Consider the following 18,004-nt stretch of genomic DNA (forward strand, 5'->3'; position numbering starts at 1 on the left):
CCAATCTATCGCAGGGCCAGACAGACAGACAGCCATTCACACTCACGTACACACCGACGGGGGATTTAGAGCAGCCAGTAGGCCTTTGGCCTGTGGGAGGAAACCGGAGAACCCAGAGGAAACCCACACAGGCATGAGGAGAGAACATGCAAACTCCACACAGAAAGCCAACAGTCAACCAAGAGGTTCGAACCCAGAACCTTCTTGCTGTGAGGCGACAGCGATGAGTACTGCACCACCGTGCTGCCTTTGCGGAATTATATATTTATTTTTAATAATAATGTTAAATATAACCGTCGAGGAGAGGAGAACCCTCACACAGGAAGTCTGCCTTTTTTTTTTTTCTTCTACTTCCGCATTTCTGTGTAGAAACAGAAGGTTGTGTTCTGTATTGTTACTGACATCAAAGTCTGGCAGGTGTGGTTTCTCGTGTGTGCGGTGTAAAAGTCTCTCATTAGGGACAGTGTGTGTCTGAAGAGCACTCCAGCTCCTTCTCTCTCTCTCTCTCTCTCCCCCCAGCCTCTTCTCCTCTCCTATCCTCTGTCGTCTTTCATCTTTCTCGGTGTGTGCTAAATTAAAGATAAGTCTGAGCAGAGGGGCTTTGATCTGCAGTAAGAGGGCAGCGGTAAACAGTTTAGCTGCCTGTGTGAGGAACCACGGCCTTTCTGTAGCTCCTATTAAGGATCTTTTATCCTTCACCTCAGCCATCATTAAACGCGACAGCTGCTTACTCAGCGGATTTAAATCTCACGGGATACGTCGGGGGAAAACTTGATGAAAAACTGTTTGAGTATTGATTTTTCTCTGAGACTCCTCTTTATCCATAAAGCACCATTTAATGCTTTTTAAAGTACCAGAGCACAGGGTCACCTCAGATACGCAGATCGGGACAAATCAGTGCAGCGAGGAAGCGCTGCAATAAAGAAAACACCTTCAGGGTGTGCCGGTCCAGGAAACTGATCCACAATGGGCTGATGTGTTACCATAGTGATTTCACAATGATTAAAATCTCTCTTTCTCTGTGTGTGTCTCTCTCTCAATCTGTTTGTCTTTCTCTCAATGTGTGTTTATCTCTCACTCTTTTTCTCAATCTGTCTGTTCCTCTCTCTCTCTGTTCCTCCTGCTTTGTCTCTCTATCTCTCTATCTGTCTTTCTGTCTCACACACTCTCTCAATCTGTCTGTTACTCCCTCTTTGTCTCTCTCTCTCTGTCTTTGTCTCTCTCTCTCTGTCTGTTTTTGTCTGTATCTCTCTCGCTCTCTCTCTTCCTTTGTGCAAACAAAGGACTGTTCTCCATAGTGGACGATAACAAACTATTTTCACGGGTGATTAGTGACCTTTTAATATAATCCTTTTTCATGCTGTAAATATGTAAATGTTCTTTTAACCATCACAGTTGTGAATAAAAGAGCACATAAAAGTCAGTGTCTCTCTCTATCTCTCCCCCCACCCCCGTAGACTCTGGAGTGTGTGCTGTGTTTCCGGTACAGTGGAGGTCCGGGTCATGTGGATGGTTACTACAGAGAGCTCAGTCTGGGCATCAGAGTGGATGTGGAGCCCTCTGTGTTCTTCACCAGGGTCAGCACGCTCCCAGCTACCAGGTACACACACACACACACACACACACACACACACACACACACACACGGTCTATTCTACAGACAGTGGATCTGAAGGACTTGGTGTGATTGAAGGCTCTGCAGTGATGGTGCTGATGAAGCAGCTTCACTAAATCAAGCCAAATTCACTTCTCATCACATCCGCCCCGTCATCACATCCACCCTCTCATCACATCCGCCCCCTTCGCTTCTCATCACATCCGCCCTCTCATCACATCCGCCCCCTTCGCTTCTCATCACATCCGCCCTCTCATCACATCCGCCCCCTTCGCTTCTCATCACATCCGCCCTCTCATCACATCCGCCCCTTCGCTTCTGATCACATCCGCCCCGTCATCACATCCACCCTCTCATCACATCCGCCCCCTTCGCTTCTGATCACATCCGCCCCGTCATCACATCCACCCTCTCATCACATCCGCCCCTTCGCTTCTCATCACATCCGCCCTCTCATCACATCCGCCCCCTTCGCTTCTCATCACATCCGCCCTCTCATCACATCCGCCCCCTTCGCTTCTCATCACATCCGCCCTCTCATCACATCCGCCCCCTTCGCTTCTCATCACATCCGCCCTCTCATCACATCCGCCCTCTCATCACATCCGCCCCTTCGCTTCTGATCACATCCGCCCCGTCATCACATCCGCCCCGTCATCACATCCGCCCCGTCATCACATCCGCCCCATCATCACATCCGCCCCCGTTCGCTTCTCATCACTTCCGCCCCGTCATCACTTCCGCCCCGTCATCACATCCGCCCCGTTCGCTTCTCATCACATCCGCCCCGTCATCACATCCGCCCCGTTCGCTTCTCATCACATCCGCCCCGTCATCACATCCGCCCCGCTCGCTTCTCATCACATCCGCCCCGTCATCACATCCGCCCCGCTCGCTTCTCATCACATCCGCCCCGTTCGCTTCTCATCACATCCGCCCCGTTGGCTTCTCATCACATCCGCCCCGTTGGCTTCTCATCACATCCGCCCCGTTGGCTTCTCATCACATCCGCCCCGTTGGCTTCTCATCACATCCGCCCCATCATCACATCCGCCCTGTTCGCTCCTCATCACATCCGCCCTGTCATCACATCCGCCCTGTTCGCTCCTCATCACATCCGCCCCGTTCGCTCCTCATCACATCCACCCCGTCATCACATCCGCCCCGTTCGCTTCTCATCACATCCGCCCTGTCATCACATCCGCCCTGTTCGCTTCTCATCACATCCGCCCTGTCATCACATCCGCCTCGTTCGCTTCTCATCACATCTGCCCCGTCATCACATCCGCCCCGTTCGCTTCTCATCACATCCGCCCCGTCATCACATCTCATCACATCCGCCCCGTCATCACATCCGCCCCGTCATCACATCTCATCACATCCGCCCCGTCATCACATCCGCCCCGTTCGCTTCTCATCACATCCGCCCCGTCATCACATCCGCCCCGTTCGCTTCTCATCACATCCGCCCCGTCATCACTTCCGCCCCGTCATCACATCCGCCCCGTTCGCTTCTCATCACATCCGCCCCGTCATCACATCCGCCCCGTTCGCTTCTCATCACATCCGCCCCGTCATCACATCCGCCCCGCTCGCTTCTCATCACATCCGCCCCGTCATCACATCCGCCCCGCTCGCTTCTCATCACATCCGCCCCGTTCGCTTCTCATCACATCCGCCCCGTTGGCTTCTCATCACATCCGCCCCGTTGGCTTCTCATCACATCCGCCCCGTTGGCTTCTCATCACATCCGCCCCGTTGGCTTCTCATCACATCCGCCCCATCATCACATCCGCCCTGTTCGCTCCTCATCACATCCGCCCTGTCATCACATCCGCCCTGTTCGCTCCTCATCACATCCGCCCCGTTCGCTCCTCATCACATCCACCCCGTCATCACATCCGCCCCGTTCGCTTCTCATCACATCCGCCCTGTCATCACATCCGCCCTGTTCGCTTCTCATCACATCCGCCCTGTCATCACATCCGCCTCGTTCGCTTCTCATCACATCTGCCCCGTCATCACATCCGCCCCGTTCGCTTCTCATCACATCCGCCCCGTCATCACATCTCATCACATCCGCCCCGTCATCACATCCGCCCCGTCATCACATCTCATCACATCCGCCCCGTCATCACATCCGCCCCGTTCGCTTCTCATCACATCCGCCCCGTCATCACATCCGCCCCGTTCGCTTCTCATCACATCCGCCCCGTCATCACATCCGCCCCGCTCGCTTCTCATCACATCCGCCCCGTCATCACATCCGCCCCGCTCGCTTCTCATCACATCCGCCCCGCTCGCTTCTCATCACATCCGCCCCGTTAGCTTCTCATCACATCCGCCCTGTTAGCTTCTCTGCACATCCGCCGTCATCACATCCGCCCCGTTTGCTTCTCATCACATCCGCCCCGTCATCACATCCGCCCCGTCATCACATCCGCCCCGTCGTCACATCCGCCCCGTCCGCTTCTCATCACATCCGCCCCGTTCGCTTCTCATCACATCTGCCCCGTCATCACATCTGCCCCGTCATCACATCCGCCCCGTTTGCTTCTCATCACATCCGCCCCGTCATCACATCCGCCCCTTTGCCTTCTCATCACATCCGCCCCGTCATCACATCCGCCCCTTTGCCTTCTCATCACATCCGCCCCGTCATCACATCCGCCCCTTTGCCTTCTCATCACATCCGCCCCGTCATCACATCCGCCCCGTCATCACATCCGCCCCGTCATCACATCCGCCCCGTCATCACATCCGCCCCGTTCGCTTCTCATCACATCCGCCCCGTTCGCTTCTCATCACATCCGCCCTCTCATCGCATCCGCCCCGTTCGCTTCTCATCACATCCGCCCTCTCATCGCATCCTCCCCGTTCGCTTCTCATCACATCCGCCCTCTCATCGCATCCTCCCCGTTCGCTTCTCATCACATCCGCCCTCTCATCGCATCCGCCCCGTTCGCTTCTCATCACATCCGCCGTCATCACATCCCCCCCGTTCGCTTCTCATCACATCCGCCCTCATCGCATCCGCCCCGTTCGCTTCTCATCACATCCGCCCTCTCATCGCATCCTCCCCGTTCGCTTCTCATCACATCCGCCCTCTCATCGCATCCTCCCCGTTCGCTTCTCATCACATCCGCCCTCTCATCGCATCCGCCCCGTTCGCTTCTCATCACATCCGCCGTCATCACATCCCCCCCGTTCGCTTCTCATCACATCCGCCGTCATCACATCCGCCCCGTTCGCTTCTCATCACATCCGCCGCCATCACATCCGCCCCGTTCGCTTCTCATCACATCCGCCGTCATCGCATCCGCCCCTTCGCTTCTCATCACATCCGCCGTCATCACATCCGCCCTGTCATCGCATCCGCCCCCTTCGCTTCTCATCGCATCCGCCCTGTCATCGCATCCGCCCCGTTCGCTTCTCATCGCATCTGCCCCGTCATCACATCCGCCCCGTTCGCTTCTCTTCACTTCTCATCACATCCGCCCCGTCATCACATCCGCCCCGTTCGCTTCTCATCACATCCGCCCCGTCATCACATCCTCCCCGTTCGCTTCTCTTCACTTCTCATCACATCCGCCCCGTCATCACATCCGCCCCGTTCGCTTCTCATCGCATCTGCCCCGTCATCACATCCGCCCCGTTCGCTTCTCTTCACTTCTCATCACATCCGCCCCGTCATCACATCCGCCCCGTTCGCTTCTCATCACATCCGCCCCGTCATCACATCCTCCCCGTTCGCTTCTCATCACATCCGCCCCGTCATCGTATCCGCCCCCTTCGCTTGTCATCGCATCCGCCCCGTTCGCTTCTCATCACGTCCGCCCCGTCATCACATCCACCCCGTTCGCTTCTCATCACGTCCGCCCCGTCATCACGTCCGCCCCGTTCGCTTCTCAGCATGTCCCCCCCGTCATCACGTCTCATCACGTCCCCCCCGTCATCACGTCTCATCACGTCCCCCCGTCATCACGTCTCATCACGTCCCCCCGTCATCACGTCTCATCACGTCCCCCCGTCATCACGTCTCATCACGTCCCCCCGTCATCACGTCTCATCACGTCCCCCCGTCATCACGTCTCATCACGTCCCCCCGTCTTCACGTCTCATCACGTCCCCCCGTCATCACGTCTCATCACGTCCCCCCGTCATCACGTCTCATCACGTCCCCCCGTCATCACGTCTCATCACGCCCCCCCGTCATCACGTCTCATCACGCCCCCCCGTCATCACGTCTCATCACGCCCCCCCGTCATCACGTCTCATCACGCCCCCCCGTCATCACGTCTCATCACGCCCCCCCGTCATCACGTCTCATCACGCCCCCCGTCATCACGTCTCATCACGCCCCCCCGTCATCACGTCTCATCACGCCCCCCCGTCATCACGTCTCATCACGCCCCCCCGTCATCACGTCTCATCACGTCTCATCACGTCCTCCCCGTTCGCTTCTAAATTGCCGCACCTTTTAGATCAGTACTGTGGTGGAAAAGTGTATTAAATCTCCAGACTGTTCGGAAGAAACGAACAGAAATATGAATTTATTGAAAAGATGAATTCAAAGTATACCACTTGTAAGGGGGCTTTCTTGAATGAAATAATTTTCTCCCGGGATAGCGCGCCCTGCCTTCCCACATCCGTCGTTAGGTACTTGTCAAAATAACAATAACACAACAGATATCTTCTTAGTGTCGGGGTGTCCAACCTCGTCACCCTCTCCATCACAAAACACTGTCTCGGCAAATACGCATGTTTTACTCACCTGGAAAATAGAACATCAACAGCGTTCATCTTCCATAACCATGAGGCACAGTGTCTGACCTTCCACGCATCTAAGAGACACGAGTTCTCTAAAAGTTATATTCTTCCCCTACCCAGTGTCTTTTAAAGCTTACTTTTCTAAAGATCAGTAAAAGCATGAGACTAAATCTAAAAATTAGATTTTCCTCTACAGTACCAAAGACCACGCCTCCTTCACTGAGAATGATTAGTACAAAGACCACGCCTCCTTCACTGAGAATGATTAGCACAAAGACCATGCCTTCCCCAGTGAGACTGATTAGCACAAAGGCCACGCCTCCTTCACTGAGAGTGATTAGTACAAAGGCCACGCCTCCTTCACTGAGAATGATTAGCACAAAGACCATGCTTTCTCCAGTGAGACTGATTAGCACAAAGGCCACGCCTCCTTCACTGAGAATGATTAGTACAAAGGCCACGCCTCCTTCACTGAGAGTGATTAGTACAAAGGCCACACCTCCTTCACTGAGAATGATTAGCACAAAGACCATGCTTTCTCCAGTGAGACTGATTAGCACAAAGGCCACGCCTCCTTCACTGAGAGTGATTAGTACAAAAGCCACGCCTCCTTCACTGAGAGTGATTAGTACAAAGACCACTCATCATTCACTGATAGTGATTAGTACAAATGCAACGTCTCCTTTACTGAGAGTGATTAGTACAGAGACCACGCCTCCTTCACTGAGAATAATTAGTACAAAGACCACGCCTCCTTCACTGAGAATGATTAGTACAAAGGCCACGCCTCCTTCACTGAGAGTGAATAGTACAAAGGCCATGCCTCCTTTCCTGAGTGATTAGTACAAAGACCACGCCTCCTTCACTGAGAATGATTAGCACAGAGGCCACGCCTTCTCCAGTGAGACTGATTAGCGCAAAGGCCACGCCTCCTTCACTGAGTGATTAGTAGAAAGGCTACACCTTTTTCAGTTTGACTGATTAGTACAAAAGCCACGCCTCCTTCACTGAGTGATTGATTAGTACAAAAGCCCCACCTTCTTTACTGAGAATGAGAAGTACAAAGACCACGCCTTCAGTGAGACTGACGAGCACAAAGACCACGCCTTCATTGAGAAGGATTAGTGCAAAAGCCACGCCTGCTTCACTGAGACAAGTGCAAAAGCCATGCCTTCACTGAGAATAATTGTACAAAAGCCACACTTTCACTGAGAATTAGTACAAAAGCCACGCCCCCTTCACTGAGACGTACAAAAGCCACACTTTCACTGAGAATTAGTACAAAAGCCACGCCCCCTTCACTGAGACGTACAAAAGCCACACTTGCACTGAGAATTAGTACAAAAGCCACGCCCCCTTCACTGAGACGTACAAAAGCCACACTTTCACTGAGAATTAGTACAAAAGCCACGCCCCCTTCACTGAGACGTACAAAAGCCACACTTTCACTGAGAATTAGTACAAAAGCCACGCCCCCTTCACTGAGATGTACAAAAGCCACACTTTCACTGAGAATTAGTACAAAAGCCACGCCCCCTTCACTGAGAATTTGTACAAAAGCCACGCCCCCTTCACTGAGACAAGTACAAAAGCCGCGCCTCCTTCACTGAGCCTGTTAAGTACAAAAGTCACACCTTCACTGAAAATGATTAGTGCAAAGGCCATGCCTCCTTCACTGGGACGAGTGCAAAGGCCACGCCTCCTTCACTGGGACGAGTGCAAAGGCCACGCCTCCTTCACTGGGACGAGTGCAAAGGCCACGCCTCCTTCACTGGGACGAGTGCAAAGGCCACGCCTCCTTCACTGGGACGAGTGCAAAGGCCACGCCTCCTTCACTGGGACGAGTGCAAAGGCCACGCCTCCTTCACTGAGCCTGATCAGTACAAAGCTACGCCAGAGAGCATCATCAGAGGGCTTGTGAATTCAGGCTCGTCCCTGCAGCTCTGTGGGCCGTGCTGAATAATTTAATGTCCAGACCACACAACCCTCTGCATGCTCATCACTCCTCGTCCTCATGTCAGAGAGAGAAAGGCGCCACTTTTCACCAACATGGAAATGAGCAGAAATCAGGAGTTTATTCACAGACGCGTGGACAGTGGAGCCAGAGATCAGGCCAATTTCGTTTCATTTTTTTCCCTTTAAAGTGCACATAAATGTGAAAGTAGTGGCTCAGAGTGGTGTTAAAAATCATACACTATCATGAGTAATTACATCTCAGGATGATTTTCTAAGCGGTGGGTTGCTCTGCAGAATATTTTGGCACCCCTCTATCTACCCTGTCCATCAAAAGGCCACCACTGACTGGCCAATGTGGCGTGGCATGACATGGGCGACCCTAATAAATTAGCGACTCGCATGTCAGGAAAAGATACTTTCACGAGTGTTTATGACTCATGACACATTTGGTGATCAGTTTACGGTAATGCTGCAGAGATTTAGTGCCTCAGTCTGTCCAGCTCTCTCACCCCTTTATCTGGACACTGCTCAAACAGGTCAAACTGACTAAGCTTCAAAACGTTGATGCTAACACCGCCGTCAACACCATCGCTCTCATCAGCTCGTACCTCACGAACCAGCTGAGCTGAGTCTCTGCGTTGTATAGCTGCATTGCACTCTTGGACTTTGAATCAAGAATTTACACCACTGTATTACTCAACACGATGCTGAAGATACTTGGGCAAAGAACAAAAAATATGTTCATTTCCATCCGCGAATGCTAGCATTGTTGTTCTGCTGCAGTGTGCGTTCTCTCTCCTACCTCATTAGTAAACCTGAAATATCAGCAAAATTAAATATCACGTAGTAGGTTTCATAACTCAACCCCCCAACAGAGGCTATTAATACGAAACAAGTTGAACACACACACACAAAGGTTAATGCAGGAATGTGTTATGTGAGAGGGAGGAGGACGGAGAGAGAGTGGAGCTCAGTGTGGAGTAAGTGCTGCTTCTCTCTGGCTCTGGTTCTTGCTTTCTCAGTGCCATTTGAAATTGGCAGCAGCTCTGCACATGATTAATGTTCTCATTGATCAGCAGCTCAGACAGAAAAGACAAATCTGTGAGTTATTGTACGTTTGTTGTACGATGTTTTCTTTTGGCCTCATATTTCAAATATATTTGCGATTGGGGTTTTATATACTTACTGAAGAGGATATAGTCAGCTTTTTTGAATACAGGAATGTTTTTATACTGTTATTTCATCTGTTTGAGTCAGACATGCCCGCCAGTCCTAGTCGGACCTGTCTGTCTTTGAGTCAGACACGCCTGCCTGTCAAAGTTGGACACACCTGCCTGTCAGTGTCGGTTAAACCTGCCTGCTTTTGTCAGACACACCTACCAGTCAGAGTCAGACCTGCCCATCTTTGAGCCAGACACCCCCGCCAGTCAGAGCCAGACCTGCCCATCTTTGAGCCAGACACCCCCGCCAGTCAGAGCCAGACCTGCCCATCTTTGAGCCAGACACCCCCGCCAGTCAGAGCCAGACCTGCCCATCTTTGAGCCAGACACCCCCGCCAGTCAGAGCCAGACCTGCCCATCTTTGAGCCAGACACCCCCGCCAGTCAGAGCCAGACCTGCCCATCTTTGAGCCAGACACACCCACCAGTCAGAGCCAGACCTGCCCATCTTTGAACCAGACACACCCGCCAGTCAGAGCCAGACCTGCCCATCTTTGAGCCAGACACACCCACCAGTCAGAGCCAGACCTGCCCATCTTTGAGCCAGACACACCCGCCAGTCGGAGCCAGACCTGCCCATCTTTGAGCCAGACACCCCCGCCAGTCAGAGCCAGACCTGCCCATCTTTGAGCCAGACACCCCCGCCAGTCAGAGCCAGACCTGCCCATCTTTGAGCCAGACACACCCACCAGTCAGAGCCAGACCTGCCCATCTTTGAGCCAGACACACCCGCCAGTCGGAGCCAGACCTGCCCATCTTTGAGCCAGACACCCCCGCCAGTCAGAGCCAGACCTGCCCATCTTTGAGCCAGACACACCCGCCAGTCGGAGCCAGACCTGCCCATCTTTGAGCCAGACACCCCCGCCAGTCAGAGCCAGACCTGCCCATCTTTGAGCCAGACACCCCCGCCAGTCAGAGCCAGACCTGCCCATCTTTGAGCCAGACACACCCACCAGTCAGAGCCAGACCTGCCCATCTTTGAACCAGACACACCCGCCAGTCAGAGCCAGACCTGCCCATCTTTGAGCCAGACACCCCCGCCAGTCAGAGCCAGACCTGCCCATCTTTGAGCCAGACACACCCACCAGTCAGAGCCAGACCTGCCCATCTTTGAGCCAGACACACCCGCCAGTCGGAGCCAGACCTGCCCATCTTTGAGCCAGACACCCCCGCCAGTCGGAGCCAGACCTGCCCATCTTTGAGCCAGACACCCCCGCCAGTCAGAGCCAGACCTGCCCATCTTTGAGCCAGACACACCCGCCAGTCAGAGCCAGACCTGCCCATCTTTGAGCCAGACACACCCGCCAGTCAGAGCCAGACCTGCCCATCTTTGAGCCAGACACACTTGCCAGTCAGAGCCAGACCTGCCCATCTTTGAGCCAGACACCCCCGTCAGTCAGAGCCAGACCTGCCCATCTTTGAACCAGACACACCCGCTGATCAGAGCCAGACCTGTCCATCTTTGAACCAGACACACCCGCCTGTCAAAGTTGGACACACCTGCCTGTCAGTGTGGGTCAAACCTGGCTGCTTTTGTCAGACACACCCACTAGTCAGAGCCAGACCTGCCCATCTTTGAGCCAGACACACCTGCCAGTCAGAGCCAGACCTGCCCGTCTTTGAGCCAGACACACCCGCCTGTCAAAGTTGGACACACCTGCCTGTCAGTGTCGGTTAAACCTGCCTGCTTTTGTCAGACACACCCACTAGTCAGAGCCAGACCTGCCCATCTTTGAGCCAGACACACCTGCCAGTCAGAGCCAGACCTGCCCGTCTTTGAGCCAGACACACCCGCCTGTCAAAGTTGGACACACCTGCCTGTCAGTGTCGGTTAAACCTGCCTGCTTTTGTCAGACACACCCACTAGTCAGAGCCAGACCTGCCCATCTTTGAGCCAGACACACCTGCCAGTCAGAGCCAGACCTGCCCATCTTTGAGCCAGACACACCTGCCAGTCAGAGCCAGACCTGCCCATCTTTGAGCCAGACACACCTGCCAGTCAGAGCCAGACCTGCCCATCTTTGAACCAGACACACCTGCCAGTCAGAGCCAGACCTGCCCATCTTTGAGCCAGACACCCCCGCCAGTCAGAGCCAGACCTGCCTATCTTTAAGCCAGACACCCCTGCCAGTCAGAGCCAGACCTGCCCATCTTTGAGCCAGACACACCCTCTGTTCAGAGCCAGACCTGTCCATCTTTGAGCCAGACACCCCCGCCAGTCAGAGCCGGACCTGCCCATCTTTGAGCCAGACACCCCCGCCAGTCAGAGCCAGACCTGCCCATCTTTGAGCCAGACACCCCTGCCAGTCAGAGCCAGACCTGCCCATCTTTGAACCAGACACACCCTCTGGTCAGAGCCAGACCTGCCCATGTTTGAGTCAGACACACCTGCTAGTCAGAGCTAGACAAGTCCATGTTTGGGTAAGAAATGCCCACCAGTCAGAGCCAGACAAGTCCATTTTTGAGTCAGACAAGCCCTCTGGTCAGAGCCAGACCTGTCCATGTTTGTTTGAGTCAGACACGCCCTCTGGTCAGAGTCAAACCTGTCCGTCTTTGAGTCAGACACGCCTGCCTGTCAGTGTCAGACTCCCCGCCTGTCAGAGTTGGACACGCCCACCTGTCACAGCAAAACCTACCTGTCTTGGAATCAGACATGTCCATCTCTGTGTCAGACACGCCCACCTGTCAGAGTCAGATACCCCTATCTGTAAGTCTTAAGACATCGTGCTGTCTGGTGATTTAATCATGCATTCTTTGTGTGTGTGTGTGTGTCTGCAGTACACGTCAGTGCCACTTGCTGCTGGATGTGTTTAACCCCACTGAGCATGAACTCACACTCGCCTCCAGGAACCAGGAGCTGGTGCTCCACTCCAGCGAGTGTCAGAGGTACACACACACACTGCACAGAACTTTTCCTCATGGGGATCACCACTCTGAAGATCTGCAGTGTTTAAAGTCTGAAACATCGAGTAATGAAATTCGGTTTGGCTAATTAGTGATCATCTTTGTGTTTATTATGGTGTTGCCATGGAAACAGTTAATTCAGGAGCTCCAGCAGGAAGCTCTGTCTGGCCGTTCAGTCGTCCTGAAATGATACAATACAGAACGCTTCCCAGTGAGCGCAGTGCCGTGTTAAATATATATCTACAAGTGGTCGGATATTATTTGCGGTGTTTAATCTACAACTTGAAAAGACCTGAGATAGGCGTGTCTTTGAGTTCGGTTCTGACCTCAGAGCCACGCCCACTGCGGCTCAGCGCGCACATGTTTGTGGAGGAGGATGTGAACATGCGCCGTGTTAGTGGTCCATTAAGGTGTTTTCAGTGAGTGTGTGTGTGTGAGTGGTTTCCCATGAGGCATTGCTGAATATTAATAGATGAAGCTTTAATGCAGAAAATGCATTAATAGCGTGTGTGTTGCGCTGCCGTAGTGTGTGCGTGCTCGTTGTGCTGCAGTAGTGCGTGTGTGTGTGAAGCCTCAGGGGTCAGACCGAGTCGAGCTAAAAATAGAGCTGCGCTTTTCTCCAGATTCAATCATCAGCTGCAGCACGCGAGCTAAAAATAGCCGCTTCCTTTCGCTGTCTTTCTCACACTCGTCTTTTTATTTACACCCGTCTTTCTCGACTCCGTTTTTTCTATTTTCCTTTGATCTGTTTATCTGCCTCTTCTCCTTAATTTCTATCATCTGTCTATCTTTCTTTCTCCTTTTCTCTTTATCTCTCTCGTTCCCTCGCTCTCTTTCTGTCTCTTTCTCCTTATTCACTCTTTCTGTCTTTTTCTTGCTGTTTGTCTCTCCCTTTCCCCCTCTTGATTCCTTGGGTTTTGTCTTCCCCACATGTTCTTTTTCTTTTTCCTTCTGTCCTTTTATCTCTTTCTCTACGCAACCATTTCCTCTCTTTGTTCCCCTTCGTTTTACTGTACATGTGCCTTTCCTTTCTGCCACTTGTTCTCCTTCTCCCTCACTCTTTCTATCTTTCTCTCCCCCACTCCTTCTTTTTCTCCCTCTCTCGCTGCGTCCTCTATATTTTTAATTTCTCTTTTTTGATTGTCTGTCTGCCTGTCTTTCGTCCTCTCCGAGTGTAATCAGCTGTGCAAAGAGCACTACCTTTTGTTTTCCAATCTCTCTCTCTCTCGTAATGAAAGATAACACAGACCTGTAGCTGCAGGGTGTGTGTGTGTGTGTGTGTGTGATGGAGCTTTAATTAGCCGTACAGGACTGGTTGAGCTTTTGTACCCTCTTGCTCACTCTCGACTGTCTTAAAGGTTACAAAAGGAAAGGGCTGTAACCAGCTCTCGCACGCATAAACGCTGCTGTCGGAGCCCACGGTGGTTTCTCTCGCTCCTCTCATGATCGCGTCACTCAGACCTCCTCTCACTGCACTCACTCACCCAATCCTTGTGTTTTAAAGCTAGGAATGTCTTAACTCCCCCCCCCCCCCCCCCCCATTTTCATCAGTCTTGTACAGGGCTTTGAACCAGAATTTTTTTCCTATTGGTTCGTTCCGAACAGAAACGGTATTTTAACGTTTCCGGTTTTGGGTTCCACCATTAAATAGACGTTCCCGAACCGGTTAGAACAAAAAAATTTCGTTCCCGGAATGGTTAATTACGTTCCCTGTCAGCTGTTTAACAAATGGCTATAAAATTATGTCTCTGTCTCATCCAGCTTAAGCCAAATGTAGGCTACAGTGGGGCAAAAAAGTATTTAGTCAGCCACCAATTGTGCAAGTTCTCCCACTTAAAAAGATGAGAGAGGCCTGTAATTTTCATCATAGGTACACTTCAACTATGAGAGACAGAATGGGGGGAAAGAATCCAGGAAATCACATTGTAGGATTTTTAATGAATTAATTGGTAAATTCCTCAGTAAAATAAGTATTTGGTCACCTACAAACAAGCAAGATTTCTGGCTCTCACAGACCTGTAACAACTTCTTCTTTAAGAGGCTCCTCTGTCCTCCACTCGTTACCTGTATTAATGGCACCTGTTTGAACTTATCAGTATAAAAGACACACTCCAAACTCCACTATGGCCAAGACCAAAGAGCTGTCAAAGGACACCAGAAACAAAATTGTAGACCTGCACCAGGCTGGGAAGACTGAATCTGCAATAGGTAAGCAGCTTGGTGTGAAGAAATCAACTGTGGGAGCAATTATTAGAAAATGGAAGACATGCAAGACCACTGATAATCTCCCTCGATCTGGGGCTCCACGCAAGATCTCACCCCGTGGGGTCAAAATGATCACAAGAACGGTGAGCAAAAATCCCAGAACCACACGGGGGGACCTAGTGAATGACCTGCAGAGAGCTGGGACCAAAGTAACAAAGGCTACCATCAGTAACACACTACGCCACCAGGGACTCAAATCCTGCAGTGCCAGACGTGTCCCCCTGCTTAAGCCAGTACATGTCCAGGCCCGTCTGAAGTTTGCTAGAGAGCATTTGGATGATCCAGAAGAGGATTGGGAGAATGTCATTTGGTCAGATGAAACCAAACTAGAATTTTTTGGTAAAAACTCAACTTGTTGTGTTTGGAGGAGAAAGAATGCTGAGTTGCATCCAAAGAGCACCATACCTACTGTGAAGCATGGGGGTGGAAACATCATGCTTTGGGGCTGTTTTTCTGCAAAGGGACCAGGACGACTGATCCGTGTAAAGGAAAGAATGAATGGGGCCATGTATTGTGAGATTTTGAGTGAAAACCTCCTTCCATCAGCAAGGGCATTGAAGATGAAACGTGGCTGGGTCTTTCAGCATGGGAATGATCCCAAACACACCGCCTGGGCAACGAAGGAGTGGCTTCGTAAGAAGCATTTCAAGGTCCTGGAGTGGCCTAGCCAGTCTCCAGATCTCAACCCCATAGAAAATCTTTGGAGGGAGTTGAAAGTCCGTGTTGCCCAGCGACAGCCCCAAAACATCACTGCTCTAGAGGAGATCTGCATGGAGGAATGGGCCAAAATACCAGCAACAGTGTGTGAAAACCTTGTGAAGACTTACAGAAAACGTTTGACCTCTGTCATTGCCAACAAAGGGTATATAACAAAGTATTGAGATTAACTTTTGTTATTGACCAAATACTTATTTTCCACCATAATTTGCAAATAAATTCTTTAAAAATCAGACAGTGTGATTTTCTGGATTTTTTTTTCTCATTCTGTCTCTCATAGTTGAAGTATACCTATGATGAAAATTACAGGCCTCTCTCATCTTTTTAAGTGGGAGAACTTGCACAATTGGAGACTGACTAAATACTTTTTTGCCCCACTGTAATTCTATTACAACCTTCATTAAATAAGACAAGAAATAATTCAAAACAATTATTATTTCAAATGTTGGCGATTTGGATTCTCAGTATGTCTTCCCATCTACACAAACAGAAAAAGTGCCAAAAATGAAAGATAATTCGTTTAGTGTGTTACCAAAGGCTAGTCAGGCCCTATGCATTGATAGGCTAGCAGAGGTTAACGTCATTTAATGTTCGCGAGCCTCTCATTAACGTGGACAAATATATTGATATCGTGTTTGAAACTGACGTTTTTGAATAACGATAGACTGCAATGTTTACCTCTTATTTAAGATGTGGAGACGTGATAGTAGTCCACCCTCCCGCTCTCTCCATTCAGTCAGCGAACGTCACACAGGAAGTGAACCCCAGCGGGTCATAGAAACTTGCGCAGGAGAAGAATGACTTTTTTATTTGTAGGCTACGGAGACTTTGAGGAACGAAATAAAAACCGGTATTAACCGGTTACCATTATTTTTAATAAGCGTTTCTGTTCCGGAACATAAAAAATAATAAAGTTTCTTGTTTCGTTTCTGTTCCATGTGAAATAGAAAAAGTTTTCGTTCCTTGAACCGGTTCAAAGCCCTGGTCTTGTAAGATTTTCCCTCGTCACACCGTCCAACATGTCCGATGTTGATATCGGATTATTCGGTGATCAGCTGGAAAACCAGATTCACCGCGACGAGATGGTTTTGTATTCTGCTGCACCTGCGGTTGAATTCCCTGTATTGAAAACACACAAGCAGGAAAGCGTTTGGACTGAAATAGGATAATTATCTGAATTGTTTGATCAGGTCGTGTATTTCCTGGAGTGTACAGACATCGTTTATGGAAATTGGCCGCAATTACATGGACTATAATACCTGTTTTACCCGGGTGTGTTAGAACACCAGGATTGCTATTTAATCGCATTGTATATCGATAATGAGCACACTATCGGCTTCACAGCTTGTCTTGGTTTGAGACGGTTCATGAAAAGAGCGCAACAAGCGGGAGAGAGACGGATACAGCGGTGTAAAAATACCCAAAGATGATGCTGTGTGTGTGTGTGTGTGTGTGAGGGAGAAAGAGACCAAATGAAAATGCACCCTGCTTCCTGACCCCCATCTCTCACTGTAATACCACAGGCACAGAGAGATCGATCTCACTCTAATGCACTGGTTTAACTCCCAAACTCGCCCACCAATCAGAACAGGTGACCGTCATCAGACACGCGGGGACATGCATATGCTCTTCAGGCTGCACGGAAATCGGGGGAGGGGAAGAGAAGACGAGGTGGTAGGCGTTGTACAGGTGTAGCTGGAGTACTTGCAGTGGTCGGACTAGTTGTAGTAATAGGATTAGCTGTTGTTGTTGTAGGTGTCGTGTAGAGACCCTTCTGAACGTATACTGCAGTGGCGGCTGCTGGTTTTTAAAACAGGGGAAGCCCATTTTACGCGTTCATCGTAAAACCTGTAGGCCGGATATCAAAGCATAGAAAGGTGTGCCCCATTAGCATAGTGAACTAGACAACCCTACCTAGTGGCAGAAAGTATTTTTGCTTGTACATTTCATGTTATAGTCTGGCTTGCCAGGCTAGTGTCTCGTATCCTTAATCAAAAATATCAAACATCCAAAAATCACTGGCTATTCAACGAAGAGCCTTGAACATCATACCCTGATATGCAACACAGAGTCTTTAACACAACACCCAGCTGTGCAACACATCCTTGAACATCTTCTGCAACACAGTCTGGAAATTCATAACCAGGTAGGCTATGCAACACACAGAACCTTGAATATCATACCCAGGTGTAACCTATAACGCAGAGCCCACCATTCTCTTAACATTACTGAACAATATACACACTTCAGATTCATGAACATGAACACTATTTATACACAAATTCTGCCCTCCGCTCCTTTTCCAGAAAATGGTCTGTGACCCTGTCATACCAGCTGGTTGTGCTTTCCAGAGACTTCACCAATTTCTGTTAGCAGCTAGCACTGCAGATCCCAATAAGGCTCAAGCTAGCCTACAACCAGATTGAACTACAAATGAAATAAACGAGTGAATTCACGAATGATCAAACTGATAGAATGGATGAAAGTTAACGGAGCACAACGAGTAATATTTACATTTATTTACAGAGTAATGTACAGAGACATCAATGAGAAGAACC

At 50.6% G+C, this 18,004-nt stretch overlaps 1 protein-coding gene across 3 annotated transcripts in view; it reads left to right on the plus strand.

Annotated features, from left to right (window-relative positions):
• The window catches only part of trappc9 (trafficking protein particle complex subunit 9), a 448,582-nt gene that overhangs the window by 263,887 nt on the left and 166,691 nt on the right, over window positions 1-18,004 (plus strand). For 2 of the 3 annotated variants that reach the window (XM_060915374.1, XM_060915375.1), the window contains exons 17-18: window positions 1,458-1,600; window positions 12,339-12,446. In XM_060915374.1, the coding sequence (XP_060771357.1) occupies window positions 1,458-1,600; window positions 12,339-12,446 (251 nt within the window). The remainder of the gene's footprint in view (window positions 1-1,457; window positions 1,601-12,338; window positions 12,447-18,004) is intronic. The other variant, XM_060915376.1, reaches the window with a different exon arrangement.

The sequence above is a fragment of the Neoarius graeffei genome, chromosome 2, assembly GCF_027579695.1.
Source record: "Neoarius graeffei isolate fNeoGra1 chromosome 2, fNeoGra1.pri, whole genome shotgun sequence".
Taxonomy (NCBI): domain Eukaryota; kingdom Metazoa; phylum Chordata; class Actinopteri; order Siluriformes; family Ariidae; genus Neoarius; species Neoarius graeffei.